This window comes from Seriola aureovittata, chromosome 8 (assembly GCF_021018895.1).
Source record: "Seriola aureovittata isolate HTS-2021-v1 ecotype China chromosome 8, ASM2101889v1, whole genome shotgun sequence".
NCBI classification, from domain to species: domain Eukaryota; kingdom Metazoa; phylum Chordata; class Actinopteri; order Carangiformes; family Carangidae; genus Seriola; species Seriola aureovittata.
Window position 1 is genome coordinate 12278330 of NC_079371.1, and position 20948 is coordinate 12299277.

The 20948-nt window shown below is 39.2% G+C and overlaps 2 protein-coding genes across 2 annotated transcripts; both read left to right on the forward strand.

The window, feature by feature from the left end:
* The first annotated feature begins 8149 nt into the window (after positions 1–8149).
* Positions 8150–12139, forward strand: cdx4 (caudal type homeobox 4). Its single transcript, XM_056383314.1, has 3 exons — positions 8150–8869; positions 10315–10460; positions 11439–12139. Exons 1-3 carry the CDS (start codon positions 8434–8436, stop codon positions 11670–11672), a joined length of 816 nt encoding a protein of 271 aa, XP_056239289.1. The 5' UTR covers positions 8150–8433; the 3' UTR covers positions 11673–12139.
* Positions 12140–13261: 1122 nt separating this feature from the next.
* On the forward strand, positions 13262–20948 carry chic1 (cysteine-rich hydrophobic domain 1). Its single transcript, XM_056382655.1, has 6 exons — positions 13262–13422; positions 16485–16539; positions 17542–17697; positions 18091–18147; positions 18672–18731; positions 19483–20948. The coding sequence occupies exons 1-6, from the start codon at positions 13277–13279 to the stop codon at positions 19531–19533; spliced, it is 525 nt and encodes a 174-aa protein (XP_056238630.1). The 5' UTR covers positions 13262–13276; the 3' UTR covers positions 19534–20948.

A 20948-nucleotide genomic window follows, 5' to 3' on the forward strand; every position in this document is an offset into this window, starting at 1 on the left:
CTGTTCACCGGGACAATGCCCCTCCAAGTGGGAAAGGAAGGAACTTTTAATCATCCTGGTCACGACCGGAGGACGCCACACACAGGGCTTCCTATGGGAGCGCAGTGCCCCTTGTTACCGGCACTGGGTGTGGCCAAGGGGAACACACGCCACAAGACAGGTCCGGCCCTTGACTGTCTCCACTTGTCCTTGCAGGATTTACTATGTTTACTGTAAGGTGAGCGCCTAACATTACACGCATACACACATCAACAATCTCTGATGTGGACTGTTTCCTAGAATATGAGATACAAACAAACAAGGGAAGGATGTTGGAGTGGGAGGGTATTCTTGACTGTCATGATTTTTTTTTTTTTTTTGGTGATAAACAGGCTTGTGTATCTGCACCTATATACAGTATTTTTCCATTCAGGCACACCTTTCCTGAGTGTGGGAGCTGGATTCAACTTTGCCACTGAGTTAAGCTATGCAGAGACTTTCTTTAAGGATCAATGATAAAGCTAAGATCAAGCTTTATCATGATAAAGCTTGAGATCAAAGATAAAATATGAGTTCAAGATCTCCATAAAATAAGAACATTTCTTGACATCAAAGATTAATACTAAAGTCCATGTAGCACCATTTAGAGAAGAATGAATCCTAAACTATACAATATTTTTATATTTTGAAGAAAAGGGGTTTTAAATATTATTAAAAGGACATATCTGCATGTAAAACAAAAGTTTGGCTCTGTTGCATCTGGCCTGTCTAGAAACAAAAAATGTTTTGTTGCATCTGGTATTCTTCTTCTGACCATTGAGGCACATTCATTGTGGCATGTTCAAGGTTAACACAGATTGCATGAACACGTGTAGAGTGAATCCCATTCTCTTTCGTATTGTGCAAGTTATGATGATTTAAAAGTGTTTATTTTCCAGGAAGTGTGAAAAAAAAACCCTGAAATATTCTGGTGCACAGACGATCACAATTAGGAATGTTTGTTCAAGTTTGATACATTTTCTGGAGCCTGAAAAATGACTGAAAATTGTTTTCTTTATTTTTGGACTGTTTTGTAGAACTCTAGAAAATGTGTATGAAGCATTTTGGATCCATAGGCTCGTATTAAATCGTGGTATCTTGTGAATTCATGCTGGGAGGGCGTGGACATGGACACTATAGTTTGCAGAACATCACTTCTGTCTGTATTTTAAATGTTATATTTTTTTCCCTTATAATTAATCAGTCCATCAGTCACCGCATACTGTCCTTGGCTCTACACACGACAGTAGCCTTAGTAGTGGTTGTACATTATAAGTAATAATTGTCACTAATAAAGAACAAACCAGCAGGTGAGAAACACATAGCATTACATTAAAGACAGGGCCTTACATACTGTAAATTACAATCCCATGACCTAGATAACTTCCCATCATTGTTCTGTGATCAGATGTATTACTAATGAAACATGGGAGAGAGGAGCATAAATCTGTCACCAGAGGAGCGAAGAGACTTCAGTGAAGCCAGTTCATAAACACACAGCGCTTTGTTTATCACACACGTAGAGTCACACACTGGTGACACATCAGGGGCAATTTGGACGCTTTGACATGTGGACTGGAGGAGCCGGGGCTCGCACCACCCACCTCCTGATTACTGAACGACCCGCTCTACCTCCTGAACCACAGCGCCCCCCCGCCCCCCCCCCCCCCCCCCCCCCCACCCCCCAGCCTCTTCCCAGAACAAACCGAGCTGCAAAATACTCCATCAATCACTGAACAAGTTAATTAATTCAGGGAACCTCTGAAACTTTGCCAAAAAAACATATGAATCTGTGCAGCTTGAATTCCTATCATAAACTGATTTGAGACCATTGACCAAACAGCACAAAGCCCGTCTCCCCGTATAAATGACCACACAATGCTATTCCCAGACCCCTGCCCAAGAAGGTGAATGGTGGGTATGCCACATCCGCGCCTCTCACCTAAATGCAGAACAATGAGCCGGATACGTTCACAGTCAAACACCTGACTTCAGTCCACCTCAGTAAAAGGCCGGGTCAACAACACATATAGCTAAATAAAGACCTCTATCTGTAATGAGCCTCAGCACCACTGTGGGTCAGAGGGTGAAGGGAAAAAACAAACAACAGATCAACAACAGGTTGATGTATTGTCATGTGTACTATTAATGTGATTCATTTATACACAGCCACAGTGAGTTAAATATAGTTGGTGGTGTCCAGAAGCCTTTGTGGTTAAGATGGGGATCTGCATCTACACTGTCAGATATGTCTTTTTTTTTCTTTTTTATCATATGCACCATCTTAGTTTAGTGTGTTAGCACACTAATATCTGCAAATCAGCACTTAAACAACTGCTGAGGCTAAAGGGAATGTAATTATTTTGCAGCTATTCGGTCATGAACCAAGTTGTTTCCATCCAATAGTTGTTGAGACGGTTCGCTCAAAATCACAGAAGTCAACTTCACGGTGGTGCTAACCACCAAACCACCAAAGTGAGCAGGAGTCATTCTTTGGACAGAATCCATCCATCCAGTAGTTGTTGAGATCTTTTCAGTCTGAACAAAAGCTGGTGACAGACAGACTGACATTGCCACTCCTTGAGCTGTGCTGTTGGTGTGGCGAAATAAACTGCTCATGAACCATAACTGACGTCGGGAAATTAAAATGAATCATTTGTTTGTGCTTGACTAAATCACGTGCTGTGCATTAGCAAGAACAGGACTTTACTGGATCTCTTTAAAACACTGTGTATGAAAACATCAGATGGGTTGTATTGTCGGTCTGGATTTGAATTTGACAGGCTGGGATATCAGTGGAGGAAAATAGAAATGTCGACTTTATTCATAGCATGTGTTCATTCTCTGGTTGTTCCCTGTTTGTTCACTGATGACAAACAGAAATCAGACTTATATCAGATAAGCTCAAGGCCGCTGATCACCTCCTGCTTCCATATAGTTCAGGGCTAACACCAGCTGCACAGAGCCTACATATATCTGATAAGAGCATTTACTGACTTCAAATAGTTTCCAGAGAACACCAACAAAACTATGTCAGCCCTGCACCCTTGGGAGCCTTCAAATTCATCAATGCCCATTCAAAGGCAAAAGTGCGGTGAAACCAGCTCACTCACTTGCCCCCATTGTGTAACCCCTCTGGTGGGGGGTAAGGGGTGTGTAGAGTGCCCATATACCAGGAAGGCCTGGGAAAAATGCAGCGACCACAGCGGTATCATTAATGTGAACAGGGTTATTATGGAGCTCGGAGCTGCATGTTTTTTTGTGTTAATACCTTTCTGTGACATTTCTGTCGCTGCCAGGCTTCTGTTTCCCCCAATCACGGCTGCTCTGTGGCTACTCTTGGTGAACTGAAATCCATTAGACAAGTCCATATGTGGGACATCAGAACCTCCTGTTTGCTGCCACCAGCAGTTTACAAATGTCTGGCAGTCTGGCCTCATCTCATCCTTTCTGCACTACAACTTATTTGCAGTGGCACTATGTGGCGTGGGTTACCATACATCAAGAAAATTCAGATCGTTTTTTTCTTGGTATTCGGTTGTTTGCTGTGTCAAGCAGAACTGTGTGTAGTTTGTTTTTATCTTTTCTTTTTCTTTAAAGATCGTTTAAGGTACAACACCATAGTCTGTGCTTATCCGGGTTTTAAATCAAATTAAAAAGTGAATTTCTTATGTAAATTTTTTATCCACGTTTCTTCGTGTTGGGCCTTCACATGATGATGTTTCCACCACCCGCCCCCCCTCCTGAATTCCTCAACACCCCTGCCCCAAGGATGTAAAAAATGTTCGCTCTCAAGCAAAGCAATAACAGCTTGTAAACACAAACATTTTTTCACAATCTTGCCAACATCTATTTCTGTCATATCCTGAATAAATTAATCCAAATACATGACTTGTGTTTGCTGCATTTACATGTGTTTCACATTAAAGATGACAAACCAACAAGGATCGGTGCCTGTGTGTCAGCCATGCAGGCAGTTTCTCTAAAAATAGTAGCAGATGGTCCTGTTTTACCTCCTTTCCTGCTGAGCGCTGTGGCCACTTGAATAACATCAGTGAAGTTATGCAACAAACTGAATTCTTGGGCTGCTTCCCCACCAACTGTCACTGATTCACTGATTCTCTACATGCACACTACAGTGTGCTGAGCTCAGGAAAAGAGGCAACTTTTCTGACTTTGTTTATTTGAATGAGAAATTTGAGTAATTCTGTTATATCATTTGTAAAGTGTATTCGGTGTTGCACATCTGTTAAAACTGCACTGATCGCTGACATCACTCAAAATGAACGCATGGCTCTCCCAAACCAATCAATCTGAGAATCTATAAGATGTTGGACAGCAGTTCCAGAAAGCAAGAAAATACGAGATGGGACTCATTTAAACAACTGCGAGAGGTCAAGTGCGCCATGGTGGACAGGGTCAAGCAGACCCCAGGGTGTACATCCTGCAAAGACAAGAGAACCAGAATAATGATTTATGATTTCTGCCTGATGTAGCTCAAGGCTTGTGCTTTTTCAAGGCTTGTACAATTTGTATACGTTTTTCTGTCGGATTAGTGTTACAGAGCAGTTGGATCGGAGCCAGAAAACCCAGCATGAACCTCTAAAACATCCTGGAAAGTATCAACGTCAGCTTGTCAGTCTTCAGCTGTACATCTGTGCAACATCATAGATACTGAAGAAGAAAAAACTCTGCTGATTTCCCACATTCACACATCACACATCTATCTATCTATCTATCTATCTATCTATCTATCTATCTATCTATCTATCTATCTATCTATCTATCTATCTATCTATCTATCTATCTATCTATCTATCTATCTATCCATCTATCTATCTATGACAGCTCAATTGCGCCATCTAGTGACCAAACATGCAGCTTGTACATGGACTATACAGTGCTTCAAACCAAAAGCACAATACACTAGGAATTTGATATACAGGACACATTTTAGACTTTTACAGTGAAAGGGTAAGATAGTAGAATATATATAAATTGAACCAAACACTAGAGACCTTAACAGACAATCAAAAAACAAAATGTGACAAAGCTGCTAAGACCTCGCTATCAGGATTACTGTTAAACCTCATCTATGATTTAAAATGCAAGATCCAACTTGAAATACACTTCACATTTTATTCTTCTGACACTGAGCTCGATTGCATCTGTAACCGTGAACAAGTCTGTTCTTGTTGAATATCCGGCTGTGGTGATTATGTCATAGACTGCGGCTGCCCTGGAAAATGAAAACCGAAAACCAGGAGAATTAGGACACTGTGTGACAGAAGTCCTGATGACACACTACCACATTTACTGTATACACCCTGCACTCAACTCCAACTCATCTGCATGTGACATGTGAGACAAAACGTCTGGTACAGTCAGTCAGCTACTAAATGTCATGACTCAATTCTCAAGAAGTCACGTAAAACATTTTCTCTTCCGCTTACTGTAAGAATACTCATTATTCATGAGGATGTTGCAGGAATCATCTGAAACAGAAACTTCAAAACCTGAGAAAGGGGAGAGCAACATGAGGAGTTGAGCCTTGTGAGGTGAATGTACCAAAAGAAAACATACAAACACACAAACTACTGCTCGGCCTGTATCACAAAGTAAGTATGAGCAGAATCCTCTAGTGTGAAAGAACAAATGTGGCAAGAAAAGATGAGAAGATTTTTCTGTTTAAATGACTCTTCCTCACACATCATCATTGTTGGTAACACTACTTTAAATTATCAGGAGAATAAACACATTTAATAAATATTTTATGACAGTGTAATGTAGCTGTGAGCAGATGTAATTGGACAATGATGTGACTGATGTGTAGATACATAATAAACGACAATATACTAAAATATACTTCATGGGAACTGTTATGACTGTTGACAAATACAGTAAATTACTGTAATAAACACTTAAAATGTCCTTACATCTGCTTACAATGACGATATAATGAGTTACAATCCCTTTGTGAATAAAGCTGAAGTTAAAGTGAAGTGTTACCAGGCCATCATTCATGATAACTTATTTGGTTTCCCTTTCATTTCTATGTTCTGTGTATTACTAAATTCAACGAGAGGTGCCTCGAAATGCATTTGAGGATAAAACATAATTATATTAGGATGTTTCCTGAAGACAGAACTACTTATTGTCTAATTAGATTTTTACCAAAGAAAATATTACAGTTCTTGTGGTTTGTAGATTATCACAGTAACTTCTTGTCATGTGTCACATGATATTCTGTATAATGAAATACTACTTAATACTACTGTCATTTACAGTAATGTTAGTGGGTAGAGGCTGCCCTCTTGAGGTAAATACTCCGGTGTGTGTGGTCCTACAGATTTCATTAGTCAACAGTTTGCAGCAGTCCACAGGAGGGCAGCAGCGAGTCTGACTCAACAGTTTTCAGGCTGTGGAGATCACAGGACAAAACAAAGCAACCTCAGTTCAAAGACAGTGTAGAGATGCAACCAAGTCTGAAGAGGATGGCAACGGACTGGGAACTGTCATAAAAGAAAACTTCTTAAGCCACCGGATGTAGTCTTAAAATTAAGAAATAAAAGACATGAGAAAACCTTGTTATTCCTACAGAGGTGATTCAATGAGTCAGCTCCTCTCAAAAGGCCTGACTTGCCTCCTTACCAACTTTTCCATGATCCTACTTTATGAACAGAAATCCTGGACTCCACCACCCTGAGAATAAACTGCTTTATACTGCAAATATGCAAATTCCTTTGAGAGGAAACTGTTTAAATTCCCTGAGAAATGTGTATTTTATTTACTTAAACTGGTGATTGTGACTGTTCCACACTGCAGAGTAAAGTCTCTGCTGAAGTTCCCCCGAAAAAGCAAAAGAAAACGTGTCATACTTGATACTTACCAGGATCCTCTATAAACAGACAGCTGACTGACAGCCAGGAGAGCCTATTAAACTCTATATAAATCACATAAGTGGCTGGCCGTGGACTGTCAAAGGTCACCTCCATCATTACATTGTCTCATAAATATTTTCTGGTCGATAAACAGACGCTTCAGTGAAACCCATCAGCGTTTATGACTTTGCATCGTACTTTCAGACAAGCCAATTACACAACTCTGCTAAATTAGCCCTGGGACACCTGCAGGAGAATAATAAGAAATTAAAAGAAGTGTGCTCCTCTGAAGTGCGTATAATGTTATCCAAATGTAATGATACACACAAGACTGCAGCTCAGTTTTGGATTTAAAAGTGAATTCTTGATTTTTCTTTTTAAGAAAAGTGCATTGAAAAAATAATCCTAAACATGTCTGACATTTTCAAATTTATGCTCAGTGAGTTTGTTGTCTCTGAAGCTGAATGAGCCTGTTTGGCCTAAATGTGGCAGTGGCCTATATTAACTGAAGGATCTGGCTGACTGTGTCCAAATGGGTTTTTAAAACTCAGATCTTGAATCGTGCCGTTATTTCTCCCGAGAGCCGTGACACACATTTGACATTAAAAACTAAGCAGGAAAGAAAAAGAAAACTAAGTTGAGTGTAAATTGCAGGAGACAGCGGTGACTGATGTGTGGCAGGCCGCTGTTTGTCACAGGGGGGGTTGTTGGAGTTTCCTTGTAACCGGAATTAGCTGTGAAGTGCGACCTTTAGGTGTGAACACGCAATACTAAAGGTCCGGCTTGCTTCTGGAGAAAAAAGTCTCTCGTACTTTGCACCTCGTTTGCAAGTGAATATCTGAAATAAAACGGGATTCAGCGTGAAGCGTGGTCGGAAACAGCTGAATTCTATGACAGGTTTTTAAACATGATCGATCTCCTAAGTTGGGAAAGTTAAACCTATACAACTATACTCCACTATTATAGGCTCAAGCGAAATGAATTGTCACAAGAAAGTGAATAAAGTTGTATAACAAAACGTATCTATGCGCAATTACGCACAGATCTTTTTTTTTTTTTGCTTGCTTGCTTGCTTAATGCATTTGTGCACGTGTTAACTCGGCTTATTGCCGGTTTGTGCAGCGTGTGCAGCTGATAGGCCGCGGCGTTAATGTATTCACGGAGGGGAGAACTCATGTTCAGGATAGGCCGACTGTCAGGTGATGACGCGCCATACAGGACAGGCGCGAGGGGACAGCTGGGCCGGCAGCACCGGTCACTCTCATTTGGATGCAAATCTCCAAGAGTTGAGGAGTTGGCTGACGTCAGACAGGCCTTAGTATACCTTTACCATCTTGTCAACAGAGCCACATCATGTGAGACTGGAGACAGACTGGAACTACGTCGCATTTCACACTTGGGGAACCTCTCTGGACTATAAAAAGCAGGATTGTTTTTTTTAGAAAACAGTTTCAGGGCAGCAATGTCGCCTTAAAACAGGCCACATCATCCCCTCTGCTGATTTTGCTATATTTAATTTTTTTTTGTACAAATCATGTATGTGGGATACTTACTGGATAAAGAAAGCGGCATGTATCACCAAGGGCCAGTGAGAAGATCGAGCATCAATCTGCCTCCACAGAATTTTGTTTCTACACCACAGTACCCCGACTTTACTGGATACCATCATGTGCCAAACATGGATACGCACGCACAGTCTGCGGGGAGTTGGGGACCTACATATGGCGCCCCACGAGAGGACTGGGGCGCATATAGTCTGGGACCACCTAATACTATTCCTACACCCATGAACAACTCCTCTCCTGGACAGGTTCCTTACTGCTCCTCTGAGTACACTCACATGCATCCTCCAGGATCTGCGGTGTTACAGCCGCCGCCGGACAACGTTACCGTTGCACAACTTTCTCCAGATAGAGAAAGACGCAATTCATACCAGTGGATGAGTAAAACTGCGCAATCATCTTCTACAGGTGAGTCCATCATCCCAAACATTGGGTCAAATTTATGTTATTCGATGCGCTGAAGCGCTTGCCTCAGTGTTGCATGAAAAACAGTTTTTGCGCCTGTAAGAGTTTTTGCTTCTCTTTGAGTCTCACCGAATTTTACGCGTTTTAATTATTTTTCTGGCAGTTCCATGTCAGTTAAAATTAAATTAATTATCGAACATGTTGAATTGAAAACAAGAGCGGAGGGTCAATGGGTCAAACTTGATATTGGGGAAATGTAATTAAAAAAAAGAAAAAGGAAAGTGCTTAAGAATGCATAAGAAGGAAACTGGTCCTGTGACACTTGCCTTATGCGGGCTCTCTCCATTTAAGATAACACAAGGGTAAAATGAGAATGAGAGTATTACTAGTCTATAATTGATAAAAGCCTATTTAACATAATACATTTTGATCAGACTAGCAGCAGAAAGAAGTTAAATATATCCAATAATAATTTCCACATCTCATAATTGTGATGGTTAAGATGGTCTGAAGGCCAGCAGCCCAGTCTACTGTATTCTCTTCTGCGGTGGAAATAAAAAAATAAAAAAAGGTGTGAGCAATCGGCGCCAGGCCCAGTTGTGATGTTAATGACATTATTCCTGGAGATGTGAGGTCGACTTTCCTGTCACATTGTTTGGTGTTTTGAGTGTTATCCGTCATATCCAGGCAGTGGCCTTTGCTTTCAACACCTCTTCACTTTGATATGCACCAACCTCTCTTCCTCTCCAAGAGTTATATTGCCGGAAAGAGTGGGGTTTTTCACAGCTAAAGTCTCAAACGTGGAGCTATACCTACTGTATGTCTTAACAGTGACGTAAATTACAGTTTCAAATCGAATATTATGAAATGATGTGCCATAGAATAAAACACCGCAACTATTTTACACCAACATAGATTCATTAAAATTAATTCAGGCTGTATTTATGTTAGGAATATGAGTGTCCATCGCTATTTCTTTTTATTTGGACATGATTTGTCACTGTCAAACATTTGTTTTCTAACAGTAACACTAGACACGCACTCACACAGGCCTATAAAATTGTAAAACTGGTCTAACAAATGTAATGTAAACTACATGGTGTCGGGAGGTGTTTAACGTAAAGTGCAGATACTTCTATTATCTCCTGTGTCGAGTGTTTCTTTTTAACTTGTCAGTGCAGGATCTGAATCGTGGCTGTTTGAAATTCACTGTTCTACAGTTGTCATCAAAGCAAGATCAAAAAGCTCAATTTGCGTATGTGTAGATAAAGCAAAGAGATGTGGATTTAAGACACAGCTAATAAAGATGCTGTGTGCAGATAGGCCGGTCCTGGCATGCAGCCCGCTCTGTGTAAATCTTCCAGTTCAGCCACTTGGCTGCTGGCAGATGATCCTAGAAAAAAAAATATTCACGCTGTGTTTTGGGTTTTCTTTTGTCACCTTCGCAGGTAAAACGAGAACGAAGGAGAAATACAGGGTAGTATACACAGACCATCAGAGACTGGAGCTGGAGAAGGAGTTTCATTTCAACAGATACATCACCATCAGGAGGAAATCTGAACTGGCTGTCAACCTCGGCCTGTCGGAAAGACAGGTATGTCGATTGAAATACTTGTGCCTGGTTTGTTTTCATCGCAGATGGATGCAATAACTCATTTTTACATATGTCATACATAGAGCACACCACATAGAGATGTAGGCTTGTTTTCACATGTGTAACTTACAAAATGAAGCCTATAGAAAACGTCATTATTTCTTTTTTTTTTTCATTAGTGATAACTGCCTTGGATATATTTATAGTCCTATCTAAACCCCTGATAAAGCCTATTGGCTCTTGTTTGTTTTTGTTTTGTTTTTTTGTGTTTTTTAAATCAACGAATAATTCTTGGATCATTAAAGCCCCATAAAGAAAATATTATATTGGTTATAATTTTCCTGATCTTTCTAATTATATTTGCCCATGGTGAATACACAGGCGTTTTATTTTCTATTATTTTGAAATCACACCAAGAAACAAGAAATTGTGGAAATGTATTCATTATGCTACACCTAGCCTATATTTATTATTGTATTTATGATTCATGAGCTACTACTACTTGTCCTATGTATCTGTTAATAGGAAATTTAATTTATTTGAATGACTTATTTTCTATTTTATTTTATTTATAAAGGACTAGCTTACACCTAAAAATATCACATTTAATCATTATTGTTGTTATCATTTACTGTTTAATGAAGTTAAGTTCTATCTAGGCTTACTAATTTATAAGGGTTTTATTTTATTTTAGTAAGGAATATCAGATTAAACTCGGTAGTACACGCCAATAATATATTTAATATTGTTATTCATTAATAATTTCCTATTTAAGCCTATCTATTTTTATGTAGCCTATTATATGCATTTTATTTTATTTATAATGAGAGATTATACAAGCTTAATTTTTGTCATTAATTATTTTCTATTTCCAATCTAGACTTATCTATTTATAATGATTTGTTTTGTTTCACTTTAAAGGAGGTGGCACATACCCGAAAACATTTATTTAATTGAACTTTCTTTTTGCCTTTTCAGGTGAAAATCTGGTTTCAGAACCGCAGAGCCAAGGAGAGGAAACTGATAAAGAAGAAGATGGGTCAGTCTGACGGCAGCGGGGGGTCTGTGCATAGTGACCCGGGTTCAGTAAGCCCTCTGCCGGTGCCCGGGTCCCTCAGTCCCTCAGACATCCACGGCTCTCTGTACCCCCCTCAGGGAATGAACACCTTGCCATCTATCAGGAATATACAGCAAGTGACTGTGACTCAGTAAAACAGTTCACCCTCTGGACCATGTAACATAACTGAGCACTCCTACACGCTGACAGGACACTTGATAGGCAGCCAGAGGATCTGAACTCACGTCCTGAAGCACAAAGCTGTGGATAAACGTTTAATTCATAGCAACGAAATGCTGGAGGCTCTTGAAATATTGCTTTTTATAGAATAGTTCTAATAACGTGGGGATGAAAAAAACGAAAAAATCGACGTGTTTCAAACTTAAAAGCTTTAAATTGTTTGTGAGTTAATAAGATATAAATATCCTTTTTTTGTATGCGATGAAGTGTATGTGTTTGTGAATAAAATGAAAATTCAGGGACCTTTCAAAGGAAGTTTTATACTGGATTGTATGTAGCTCACGTCACACTGGACAAAGTGCTTTGACTTGACAAATCATTTTCACACGTTTTTCAGCACAATTGTAACAGCACAATTGAGCAGCTGGTAATGATACGGGTAGAGCGGTCGTTTGATGGCAACTTTCATAATGTAAATAAAATGTTTTTTTGCAGTACACCTGTCGTTTTCCTCATTTCCGATTTTTGGTTTTGCAAAGTTTGGGTTACATTTGCATGTAATAACAAAGCAATGTAGGTGCAAAACAAGTAAAGCACCTCAAGATGTCCATTTCAGGGGAATTAGTTTAAACACCATAACACATTTTATACAGTTGGCAATTAGTCAATTGCATTTTCCTGATAATACTGCTGAAAAAAAATAAAAAAATCCAAGCACACAGGTCTATCAAACCAGTGAGAATAAATATGGCCTAGATTTGCAGCTACACATCGTTTTCCAGAGATGATATTACAGGCCTACTGATCAACTCAATGCATCTGCTTTTTGACTGGAGTAATCCAAAGGGAATTCATCTTCCCCAAAGCTCAAACAGGAATCACATAGTTGCAAAATAAGGAAAAGAAACCCCTCACATTGTGCTGTCTATGCTGGTTTGTTGTCAGTTCTCTCCGAAGTCGCCATGCTTTGCACACTTTAAAAACGAACCAGCTGTATAGGAGTCCACGAATAAACAGCCATGATATTCAGAGCATAATAGCCTGTTTTTGCTATTCCATTCAACACATTATACACAACACTCAGGTGCACAGTAGCTACTAGGCCTATTTTTTTTTAGGAATGTGGTGAATTCATCCTACATTTTGTACATCAAAATGTTTCATGGAAGCTGTCTGTAGACTTCAATAGCACAAGTAGTAATCTTGGTTGGTTTTAGGCCCGTCCTAACCAAACAAAGCGGATTAGAGCATGTTTTTAGCTCAGTGTAGTCTAATTAGTTAAGGTGACATGTTAGCTTAATTATCGGGTGGCAAGACTGGCTTCTTGACTTCTCTTGACTTTGAGCTGGTTTGTGTTTTATAAGTTACCTGAATATCCCAAATGCTGAGTGCAGAATTTATAATTTTAAATATTCTGAAAAAAAGTTAATCTGACATTTTTCTACTTGATTCTACAGAGTGAGACTTGAGTGCTAGGGTTTGAACCAGGTTTGAACACATAGGGGCGATGGTCGCTCTTTAACAACTCGTGCTCCGCGCTCCCGCTCGAGCGTCCGTGCGCGGCACCGTGGGAAACGTCATGAGCGTCTTACTACCCAACATGGCGGACTTTGATACCATTTATGAGTTAGAAGACGAAGAGGATGAGCACGTAGTGAGCGAGGAACACTTGCCCAGATACTGTCCGGAGCCCGTGGTTATGCGAGGGGCTGGGCACATTACAGTGTAAGCAGAGCCGTGTTTGTCGCTCCTGTCTGTCCGAGTGTCGCTTTGTTATCCTTAGCCTGTTTAGCTGATGCTAGCCTGTGAGCTAACGCAAATCACAACAACTGACGGCTAGCCATATGTTGTGACATGGGGATAAACGGTTTGCCTCCGAACTGAGCATTATTACGATACAACCTAACAGTTCTATATCCCCATGGCAACCATAAACGTGGTAGTCCAGCAACCGATAGGCATTGGAAGGCAAGTTTACATGTGATGTACCTTAAGCTACAAGTCTGTGACTAACGTTATCACCGAACAGACAAGTGTTGCAATGTCTCCAACAGATACTATTAAACAGTGGTGGACAGTAACCAAGTGCATTTACTCATGTGCTGTACTTAAGTAAACTTTTAAGGTACTTGTACTTTCATTTTATGCTACTCTATACTTCTATTCCTAATTTTTAATAGGGAAACATTCTACTTTGTACTCCACTTCTCACAGCTGTCGTTACTGGTTACTTGTAGAGCTAAAATGATGAGTCTATAAGTCAATTGGCAGAAAAATAATCAGCAGCTATTTTGATAATTGATTAATTGTTTCAGTCAATTTTCAAGCAAAAATTGTGAAACCATGCTAAATTTTCTCTGATTCCAGCCTCTCTAATTGGAGGATTCTATTCTTTTCTTTTTCATATGTGTTTGTAAACTAAATATTCTGGGGTATTTGGACTTTTCTTTGGCATATATCGTTGTAAACAAAATATTTTGGGTATTTGAACTTTTGGTTGAGTAAAGCAAGAGATTTTAACCTATATTTTTTGGCTCTGTGAAGATGTGATGGACATTTTTTAACATATTTCAGTGACTGAACAACAGCAACAAATCGAAAAAATAATCATCTGATTAATCAATAATGAAAATACTTGCAGCTAGATAAGATTTTCTAGTTAAGTGTCCAAACTCTTGGAGCCCTGTGTTACAGATGTCAGATGTTGCAGGTTTGAGATACGAGTTGTCAAGAGTCCCACCAAAGGGCAATTTCCACTTTAAACCTCTCAGATGAGTTTATTGAGATTTTGAACAGTTTGAAGCCCAAAGAGTTAAGATTATCAAGTATTCACAAAAAGTAAAGCTTTGAGGAAAAAAAATGAAAATAGTTTTGTTAAACAGAGCTTTGATTTTTCTTTTTTCCTCTCCTACTTCTCTCCCCACAACCCCTCAGATTTATCTGGTGACATTTTGGAGGGGCTATGATAATATATTGCTCTTAATTTTGATACTTTTTTTGCTGATGGTACTTATGTACCTTTACTTAAGTACATTAGTGAATGTAGGACTTTTGCTTGTAATGGAGTATTTTCACATTGCTGTACTAATACTTTTACTTAAGTAAAGGTTTTTAATACTTCCTCCACCACAGTTAAGGTATCTGCCAAGTCAGCACAACTTCACCAATGAAGACTAAGACATTTTTGTTAAGTTTCACCATTGTTTACATGAGGTTGCCAGTGACTAGCTAGGTACATTTCGGCTAATATAATTTCCCACAGCCCAAAGAGATGTATTCAAATTTCTTGTTTTATTCAACCAACAGTCCAAAAAATATACTGAGTTTATGATCACATATGACAAACCAAGGCATCAAGCCTTCACATTTGAGGAAAGTTACTCAAACATTTAATCAAATATAAAACTAGTTGCAGATTTTTTTGTCTTTGGACTTATCGATTAAAGGACTTATTGTTGCAGTCCTAGAGTGGAGCATAAACCTTAACGCATGTTAGCTCTCCAGTTTGATGAAATATGTTAGTCTTGTCATAACAAATTGGAAAACCTGAAAATTTTCATCACTGTCATCATTGTCAGATATCTCCTCACTTTCACCATAACATTAACCTGACTAGATTCTGAATCAGCTTTCTTTGCCCCCTTTACCATCCCTGCACGTGGATGCTAATAAGAAAAGGGTATCAATTTTAAAACATAATCCCATTTCTTACTGTTCTCATGGGTATTATTATTATTGAACGTTGTCAAGTCATATGAATGTGAACAACCTCCTAGGAAAAATAAATACATGAAAATATATTATCAGGGGACATGTTGTCAAGCTGCTTTATAAGCAACTAATGGCAAATTCTGCATTGCTAATGTGCCCACTCAGAACTGCAGAAAAAGATGAAACTGTACCCCTGCCCACTTGTATTGGGTTACACTCCTGTATATATACATTACTGTGCAAAACTTCTAGGGCCTATAAGTGAAGTGAGGATGCTTTCAAAAATAATACCATGAATAGTATTTTGTGATGGATGACAATCTAAACATCTGAAGTGCCTAAAACATTTGCACAGTTCTGCAGATAAACTGTGACAATATGGCACATATAAACTATGTTTCTGTAATTGGATAGTTAATAATATGAATGCAAGGATAATATGCCCATTGATTTTATTTCCTTGGAGTGATAACACAATATGCATATGAATGTCACATGAAATCTACAGTGGCCAGTTCTCATCAGTGAAAACAGGCCACCACAGTAAAATAAAGTACCAATGGCTTATTGAAAGCTTGGGAGTGTAAGCTTATCATCCTAGTTATAATTTGTTTGTAATTATTTTTGGCATGTTTGACTTGAAGTGATTTTTATTGATGATAATGGTATAAAATGATATAATGGTATAAAATAATTAATCATTAAATAATTATTAATTATTGTACTGCTTTGGTTGGTTTTGTGATGCAACTTCGTCACCTGGACTCCTGCATCTTTACTGTCGTTACATTAAGGTCTGCAGTAGAAATAAGTGTTTACTGTGTCATTGTTTTGTAGTTGAGTGTGATTTAATGCCCTCCTTCTCATAAAGTTAACTTATATTAAACAGAATTGTGCTGAATGAATAATTTTTGAATAAACATGTTATGTCTCATTATGTAATCTAACAATATATTTCTGCTCTGGCTGTAGATTGCTTTTGTTCTCATTACATTTATAGTAATGACAGATTTTGTACTTATATATTTTTAATAGTATATCAGTGATCACATTTGATTTTTTTCCCCTTTTCTCAGGTTTGGACTGAGCAACAGATTTGACACAGAATTTCCCTCTGTTCTCACGGGAAAGGTACAGTTGCTTTTTAGTTTTCTTGCATTTCAGTCTTGCAGGCTGCTTTCTGTTCAGTTCCAAGTGGGAAGAATTAAGCAATTAAAACCACAGTGATTCTATTGTTCTTTTGGGTCTTTAACAGCTCCAACTTCCCCAAACCAGCCTATTCAAACCTCTCCAAGTTGTTGTGATGTGATGGCGATGCATTTCAAGTAATGCACCAAAGTGCATAGAAAAGAGGCTGAATGTGCTGCTGTCCAGCTCTGTAAATGAGTAAGCCTTCTATGGGGCTCAGTTGACGGGGACCCCAGTGTTTTGGAGGGTCCAACTCCAGGTGATAAAATAATGAAATGAAGACTCGGTCGTAGACAAGAAAGAAAAGCTTCCTGGGTCAGACACAGAAACACAAAAAGGCTGCAGGGGTAAGAGCAGGCCGAGGGAAGTGTGGGGCAATAAAAGGTACCTTCAGTATTGTGACCCAGGGTGACGTGATGGATGAGGTCACAATTATGATGATTGAAGGGTGCAGATCAGGCCCTGCTGGGCTTTATTCTGAGGTCTTTGGCTGTTTGCAAAGAGACCTTTGCATCCTGTCATAAAAGATTACGACCCCTGTTTTATGGCGTACAGACTCAGCCAGGAATGAGCATCCATTCAAGTTGTTTGGCCGGCGCTGCCACAGGCACTGAGCTTATCTCTCCTTTGAGTCTGTCCTTGCCCTGAACAGTCTAGAGCTTGGTTAGCAAGTCAGAGCCATAGTATTTAGAGATGTCATCTCATCTCTGGACAACATCTGCAAATATCTACCTGTTGGTTTTCCAAAGCTCTTTGATCTTTGTGCACAAGTTTCCTTTGAGCAATTAGGAATCTTTCATGTCAGCACTACCAAGAAACACTTGAATTGTCTTACTCCCCTTTGTTCTAAGCTTTTTGCTTAATGTTTAAATTTTCTGATAAAAATGACATCTAGGAATTGTTGATTTTGGTGCACAGATCCATCATTTCTCCTCTTTTTTCTAGGTAGCGCCAGAGGAATTCAAAACCAGCATCAGCAGGGTGAATGCTTGTTTGAAGAAGAACTTGCCTGTGAATGTGAAGTGGCTTCTTTGCGGCTGCCTGTGTTGTTGCTGTACAGTTGGCTGCAGTCTATGGCCTGTTATCTGCCTCAACAAGAGAGTAAGTCCCAGACTGCCTGTGACACAAGTTGGACCTTTTTACTCTCCCTTACATCAGCGCTGATTACTCAGGGGCTGTTTCAGCAATTCAGCCGTATTGGTCTAAGTGTAGAGGGTAATAACAACTCATGTTCAATTAGTGGCTCTGTGCAGAAATGACGCATTGCACTGCACAGCTCCTCTCCTGCCCAGCTCAAGGGTGTGTCATTTAAAGGTGGTGTTACCACTCAGAATTACTGACAACAAAGTGAAAATTACTAGCTGGTAAATTGGGAGTTCAGTCCATAAATCCTAACACTGTGGCTGTTTACTGTTATGTGTAAAGTGTAAAATTGAGTAATAAGTATTCTTCTACTTGTGTTAATGTATATGCAATTGTTTTCTGTTCCAACAGACAAGACGGTCTATTCAGAAGTTGTTAGAGTGGGAAAATAACCGATTATACCACAAGGTAAGGAAGACAACAAATGGCACAATTGCACCTGTGTGAAAGTGCTTAATTGTCTGTGTCAGTGTGCAGTGTAAGTTGAGTATTATCATGATGGATAATGACAATTAATCTGCTTTGAAAACTTAAGCTGCAGCACAAGTCCCTCAAAGCTGCTTGCCTCACATTTGGTGCACGGGGTCTGTCAGGACAGTGAGGTCAGCACTAAAATGCTGTGTTAATTTTGTTTTGTCTCGCAGCAACAAATTACAGCTAGTAGCTGTGCAAAGGCATAAAGGAAGCTCTTCAGGGTGTCTGGCCACCGTTTGACCCCAGCGAGACCAGACAGCTCTTCTCCCAAATTCCCCTGACACTGAAGGAGAAATTTCAGACAGATTTTCCTTTTTGTGTGTGTGTGCGTGCGTGCGTGCGTGCGTGCGTGCGTGCGTGCGTGCGTGCGTGCGTGCGTGTGTGTGTGTGTGCACGCGTGCGTGTGTTTGAGAGTGAGAGAGATGTTCATTCATTGTGTCTATGTCTTCTCTCATCAGCTGGGACTGCACTGGAAACTCAGTAAAAGAAAATGTGAAAGCAGTAATATGATGGAATATGTAAGTAGGCTGTCACAACGAAACAGCTATAAATTACTGTCACTGCAACTAGCGATTATATTTATTACTGATTAATCTGCAGATTATTGTTTTGTCTATAAAAAGAAAATAATGAAAAATGCACATCACATTTCCGTAGAGCACATATTCCTTACTATCATCAAATTCAATCAAAACAAATTCATTACATTTGCGCTATAAAGTTCGGTCCAATAATGAATGAATATTTACTTGCATTGGTTTCAAGCAGTTGATCTCCAGAGGAAATGTCAGTGTAAATCAACACCTGCTTATAAACTCAACAAAATTAAGTAAACCATAAAAAAGTTTGTTGATGCTGTGTTCACACTCATTGGATATTTTGTTGGAAAAAAAAAACCCAATAAGTTTTCACTGAAAATCTTACTGATAAGTTCAGTTAATAAGCGTTGTCTCCTCATTATATTAGTAGAAAACAAAATCCAGTTGACATTACGTTTCTTTCAAAACATTTATTGCCGTTGCAGAATTTAGGAGACAGCGTGGTTTTATCAGAACTTTGTCTCTCTGCGTGATTTATACCAAAAGCTCTTCACAAAAACACTGCTTAAGAAATTCTAAAGAAACTACAGTACCCATAAAATAAATCTTTAATGATCAATATTCTATTGGTCGATTAATTGACTAATAGTTTTGGGGCTAGTTAACACATTTATGTTTAAACATCTTGCAGTGGTCCTGATAACTAGTTTTGCCTTTTTTCTCTCTGCAGGTGATTCTTATAGAATTCTTACCCAAATATCCTATACTCCGACCGGACTGAGGAGGCCGTTAACAGACTGGACGTGTGGCCCTTGAATCTTATCCTTAGTGCCTTGTATATACAGTATGTTGAAATAAGGGTCTGCAGCGGCGTCTATCGTGGCGACCTGTACATTTCCCAGTACCTTGTACATTAGAATTTGCAACACTGTCACTTTGCTTTAGAGCAGATTTTGCACATTTTCCCGACAGAACTAGACATGTCCCCTTTGTTGCACTCTGATGTGTTTTTGTTATGTGACAAACAAGTGAAACTCTCGAAAAGTGCATTTACCCCAAAGAACCATCAACCTGTATCCCATCTATTATATCAGTAATCCCTTGCAAAGAATGTGATGCCTCCACCTTCCTTAACTATCCTTGCCTTATGTATGACTTTTTAAATAACTCTACATGTAACAGGAGGAGGAAGGCATTGGGTAATTCAACAAGTCTGTAGATTCAAACGCTGTTTGTTGGGTTTCCTCTCTTTGAATCCAGTTCTTTGCAAGTTGATGGGATGGTTGAAATTGCCTAACGTACAGTGTACGTCATCACCCTGTGTTTTTTCTTTACATGTAACCCTCTGTACATGGGAACTAGCTAGTAAGAGAACTTGACCTGTAAATATCATGTTAGGATAAGCTGTACAGTGGTATACCATTGTTTACATAAAGTTACTTAGGTCTTTAGTTTTTTTGCCAATATATTGCTGTACCATAGTTTTGATTATTGAAAGATGTCTACGTACCTTTCTAGTTTATATGGACCTGTTTACCTTGTAAGCCATATAGTTACAATGTACATGATGCCAGAGTTAGGACTGATTATTGCACTTGAGCGCAAAAGAAAGTCAGGATTTTAGATTATAATGCATCCTGAATATTCATCCAATAACAACAGCTGCTGTGCTTGTTGCCGTGTGGTTTTTGCCAATGAAGATGACATTCAATGACGCCTCGTCTGATAAAGCTGGAGATGGTCGCATCTCCAGCTTTGATGTTGGACATGCAGTTGGAAGATAATGATTTGAATTCTGCACTTCCATTCATTTTTTTTCCCAATTTGTCCCAACAATGCATTGATTTTTATAGTTTTGTACTCTTCCCTGTGCTGTGTTTGGTCCTCCTGATGTGTTATGGAGCACATGCATTAACAGTACATGGTGTGTTGAGCAGATGGTTCCTTTGTTTCAGTCTTTCTGTCCAGTGTTAAAATTATTTTCCTGAATCTTGGTCAAGAGATTGCTGTATTGCGTTGTATTAGAGTGCCTCTGGATTAGTTGGTGAAACACAGAGAAGTATAGGTTAAAATCTGTTCTCTTGTACAAAGGAGATTTGAAATCCTCCTCCCAGTATTGTCCCCCTTACAATTCTTGTAAATGTTTGTCATGATGACCTGATCCCTATGGAGAGAGAAAATAAATTGTCGATTTGG